The 4692-nt window shown below is 53.1% G+C and overlaps 1 protein-coding gene across 1 annotated transcript; it reads left to right on the forward strand.

The window, feature by feature from the left end:
* The first annotated feature begins 301 nt into the window (after positions 1-301).
* ARL4C (ADP ribosylation factor like GTPase 4C) lies at positions 302-4082 on the forward strand. The gene has a single exon (XM_055300671.1). The coding sequence runs from the start codon at positions 525-527 to the stop codon at positions 1101-1103; it is 579 nt and encodes a 192-aa protein (XP_055156646.1). The 5' UTR covers positions 302-524; the 3' UTR covers positions 1104-4082.
* The last annotated feature ends 610 nt before the right edge of the window (positions 4083-4692 follow it).

Consider the following 4692-nt stretch of genomic DNA (forward strand, 5'->3'; position numbering starts at 1 on the left):
GGCGTGGCGGGGCGGGGGCGTGGCCGGGGGCGTGGCCAGGGCGCCCTCCCGCCGCTGCAGGCTGGGGGCGGCGGCGGCGGCGGCGGCGGCGACAGAGCGGGGACTGCGGGGACAGCCAGGCGGCCGCGCCGGCAGCGACGCCCGGGGAAGCCCGCGTCCCGCCTGCGCCTCCGAGGCGCGCCCGGGAGCGGGAGCGGGAGCCGAGGCCGAGGCCGAGGCCGAGGCCGGGGAGCCGGGGCGCGGCGGGGGCGCGGCCCGCGGCAGCCGCAGGGCGAGCGCGGGCCGGGGGGGGGCGCCGGGCTCCTGCACCCTGCGCGGCGGCGGCGGCGGCGGCGGCGGCTCCTCCGCGGGAGACAAAAGCCCGCCCGAGAGACGCGATGCGCGGCGTGTGACGGCCCGGGGGCGCCGAGGCGGCGCAGGTGCCCGCGGCGGAGGGCGACAGCGGCGGCCCAGGCGGCCCGGGTGGCCCGGGGGGCGGCGCCCTCCCGTCGCAGCCGCAGTGGCCGGCGCCGCAGCGAGGAGCCATGGGCAACATCTCCTCCAACATCTCGGCCTTCCAGTCCCTGCACATCGTCATGCTGGGCTTGGACTCGGCCGGCAAGACCACGGTGCTCTACCGGCTCAAGTTCAACGAGTTCGTGAACACGGTGCCCACCATCGGCTTCAACACGGAGAAGATCAAGCTGAGCAACGGCACGGCCAAGGGCATCAGCTGCCACTTCTGGGACGTGGGCGGCCAGGAGAAGCTGCGGCCGCTCTGGAAGTCCTACAGCCGCTGCACGGACGGCATCATCTACGTGGTGGACTCGGTGGACGTGGACCGGCTGGAGGAGGCCAAGACCGAGCTGCACAAGGTGACCAAGTTCGCCGAGAACCAGGGCACGCCGCTGCTGGTCATCGCCAACAAGCAGGACCTCCCCAAGTCGCTGCCGGTGGCCGAGATCGAGAAGCAGCTGGCGCTGCACGAGCTCATCCCGGCCACCACCTACCACGTCCAGCCGGCGTGCGCCATCATCGGCGAGGGCCTCACCGAGGGCATGGACAAGCTCTATGAGATGATCCTGAAACGCAGGAAGTCCCTCAAGCAGAAGAAGAAGCGGTAATGTGCCCGGCGGCGGCGGCGCCGGGGAGCGAGCGGGGAGCGAGCCGGGGATGGATGGATGGATGGATGGATGCATGGATGGATGCATGGATGGATGCATGGATGGATGCATGCATGGGCGGGCGAACGGGAATCTGCGCCCCGCGAACAAAGACAGAGAACCAAAGCTATGCTTCGAATTTTTAAAACGGATCCTGTGCACCCAGACGCAGGACTAGGGACTTAAACTTGGGTGTGTGCACCGACCTGCCAGCCTGCCCTCCACCCGCCCCCACCCCCAGCTCGGGGGACCTTTTGTCTGAATGCCAGAGCTACTAATGGGTGGGGGGCGCTGGGGAGTGGAGGGGCCTGGCCTGCTGTCCGCCCTCCCGGCCCAGGTGGAAGGCTCAGATGTCAGAGACAAAAGCCATCTCTTCCTCCGGCAGGGCCAGAAGTTCAGGCTGCCCCGCCCTCGCTGGGGGCTCCCACCTGTGAGTTACTGGAGGTATGCGGTTCCCAGAACCCCGGGAGTACCTGTTTGGGGGCATGCTGGCTGCGGGAGGCGGCGCTGGGAGGACCTCCGCCCCTTGCATTCGTGGGCTCGGGAAGCTGGATGATTTTATGTCACAGGGCAGGCCCCTGTTGAAATCTCATTTGTCCTGCTCTGGACCCAAACGAGGTGGTGGTTTGGGCCATCAGAGGACTGCTTGGAACAATAAGGCAGCCCGAGAGCGTGGGGCGCCGCGCTGGCCTCGGCTGGGGAACGGCCTCGAAGATGCCCCTTTCCTGGTGCTTTATGGTGGCTACGGAAGACCAGTTCGGTTTAGAACTGCTTTTCAGCCTGGAATCAGACATCTTCCAGATGGTTTGGACCCTGTCCATGTATAGGTCATTATCACACAAAGAGACCAATAAAAAAAAAAAAAAGAAAAAAAAAGAAACTATTGGAGGTGGTGGCAAATGATGTATTTACTGTTTGCAGGATAGTTAAAGGTGTTTAAAGGGTAAGGCTCTGGGCGTAAATGCTCGATGGGGTGTGTGCGTAGATACAGGGACCTCCCTCTGTACTGTGTAATCGGCATAAATACCTAGACCCATATGTGTGGAATCTTAAAATCTCTTAGCCTACCGATTGGTTTGTGTGAGCACACCAGCTGCAGATGTGTGCTAAAATGCAAGATGGTTTTTGTAAGGGATGTCTCTTGTAATACTAACCGCCTGACGATGGGTTTTGGTTTTCAGACGTGCTTTTAAAAAAAAAAAAAATTCTACAAATGAATACTCACCTTAGAAATATTCACCTTAGGAAAAAAAAAAGACTTTGCTCTACCCTTTTAGATCCCTTTACGCTGCAAGTGGCGACATGTTCAAATTTCTAATTTGGTTCATTGTGGCCTATCTGGTTTAAGTATTTCATTAAAAATGTCTCGTTAGAGTATTTGATGTCATGCACCAAAAAATTTAAAAAAAAAAGATAAAAATAAAACCCCACCTTGTTGCAAAAGCTGACCGCGTTGCATGGATTTGAGAGCTGAGGAAAAGCACAAGGATGAGGTCCTTCCTAATCCATTCTTGTGGGAGCTGGCCTGCGTAGCAAATGCAAACAATGAGTGCTTGAGATAAAAGAAAGCGTGTGATGTAATGATCACCTGTACTCAGGCACTTCACAGTTTACTTGAAAGAGGCTTTGGAAAATAGATAAAGCAAAAGAAGAATAAATACATATTTTTAATAATGTAATTTAAAAATCCTTTATAATCAGGACTGAGTCTTGGTTTGCAGAAGATGTCATTTACCCCGAAACACAGTATCGAAAGGGAAACTTCAACTTAACCGGTTTTTATTTCCTCTTAAAATTCATGTTTACAGGTAGAATTATGTATATCCGCCCCCCCCCCCGCCCACTGTGAGAAATTTCTTTCCAAAGGAGGCCTATAGAGATTGGGCATGATCATGCTTGAGCATGTGAGTTGGTCAAATTATAAACCCATACCTATTGTCCATTGCACCCAGAAAGTTCATTTATGAACCAGAGGTAGAAGTCCTGGCTTCCTGCTTGAAACCCAACTCTGCTATGAAATATTTTAAAAGAGGAAACCTAGCCTGTCTTCCTTTTATCTTTTTGTCGGTGTCCTTGGTACCTCTCCAATGCTGGTCTTTTTGTAGGAACTCAGTAGAGAAAATAGAGCTGAAGCAGCGTGAAAGCAGGATTTCGGTTTACATATCGACAGCATAGTCACTGATTTCTAAATGGGCTGGTCCCATCATCTGAAGATTCTGTATAGAGTTATTAAAAAAAAAATCCATCATCCTTTATTTTCTTCACGTCACAATTTCTTACGCACTTTGACATTTTGGTAGTTCCACACTATTGAGAGAATAATATATTTATTTTGTGACATTGCAGATGCCAAATACTGTCACCATCTCGTGCTAACCATACTTAGGTTCCAGGTCACTGTTCAGATCCTGTCACGCTTTGCCAACGAAGCGAAATGATTTTGGTTTTTGCCTCATCAATACTTAAGGGTGCAGTCAGCTGTTAGTAAGTGTGCAGTGAAATAAAGCCCTGTGGTGTGTGTCCACTAATAGTTAGGAGTCTCAGTTGATTTGTCTCATGTTTTGACCTTTTGTCTCTGACCAAACAGAGGACGCGCACATCACGTCACCTTGGAGTGGTCTTGGGGGAGTCCCCTCCTCCGACGTAGCATCAGTGATTTGTTATCCCTCCCGCCCTTTGGAGGATGGATGGGTTTCACACAGTGGAAGTTGGCCTCCCCACGTGAGCTTTTGAAATTGTTTCTCATAGACACAGGGAGGCCGGTTTTGTTTCAGATCGATTCTCTTCACAGATTCTCTGTCACGGTGTTGGGACTATGTCTCCTGGTTTCAGTTTTCGTTTCTACTGCTGTAATTCTGTCCTGAACATTCTTCTGTTCCTGTTCCCTTTTATATGCATATATGATGCTGTGAACAGAAATAAATTATTTATACAATCAGACGTGTGTGGGGAAGTTGTCTGGATGGTTTTTCGAGTGGCTTCTCTTTCCAGGCCCTCTTTGCTGAGTGGAGGGATGGCTCACGAGATGGGCTCCGGGACCCTAATGGGGCTGGATCTACCTCTGCTTCTCTAGCTCAGGTGTCTAGTTCTGCCCTGAGCGGAGGAGTGAGAGGGCCAGATGCCCGTCCTCCTTACAGGGAGCCGGTCCACAATAGTCAGAGATCTTTCGGGAAGATGGCCTCAATGCCCCAAACAGGCCTCAGCCTCTCAGTCATTAAGAAGGTCATGAGTGGGGCGCCTGGCTGACTCCGTCCCTACAGCACATGACTCTTGCTTTCAAGGTCATGAGTTCAAGCCCCACACTTGAACTCAGGTGTAGAGCCTACCTGCAAAAAAAAAAAAAAAGAGTAATGATTTTTAATCACTTCAAAGATATTACAAGATTGTGTAAAATTGGAAGTGTGCTCGATATAACAACAGTAGTAGTCACAGTGCTGCTCACGGTCTTGGCTTCCTCTGTTCAGATCTGGGCTGAACCACCAGAAGGAATACAAGACTTGAGTCTTCCGACGTGGTAGGTGCAGTAAAACCATCACGCTTTGTACGTGCT

Source organism: Nyctereutes procyonoides, unplaced genomic scaffold, assembly GCF_905146905.1.
Source record: "Nyctereutes procyonoides isolate TBG_1078 unplaced genomic scaffold, NYPRO_anot_genome, whole genome shotgun sequence".
NCBI classification, from domain to species: Eukaryota; Metazoa; Chordata; class Mammalia; order Carnivora; family Canidae; genus Nyctereutes; species Nyctereutes procyonoides.

Coding starts and splice junctions, on each gene's coding strand:
- ARL4C (XM_055300671.1), top strand. CDS start 525: ATGGGCAACATCTCCTCCAACATCTCGGCCTTCCAGTCCCTGCACATC.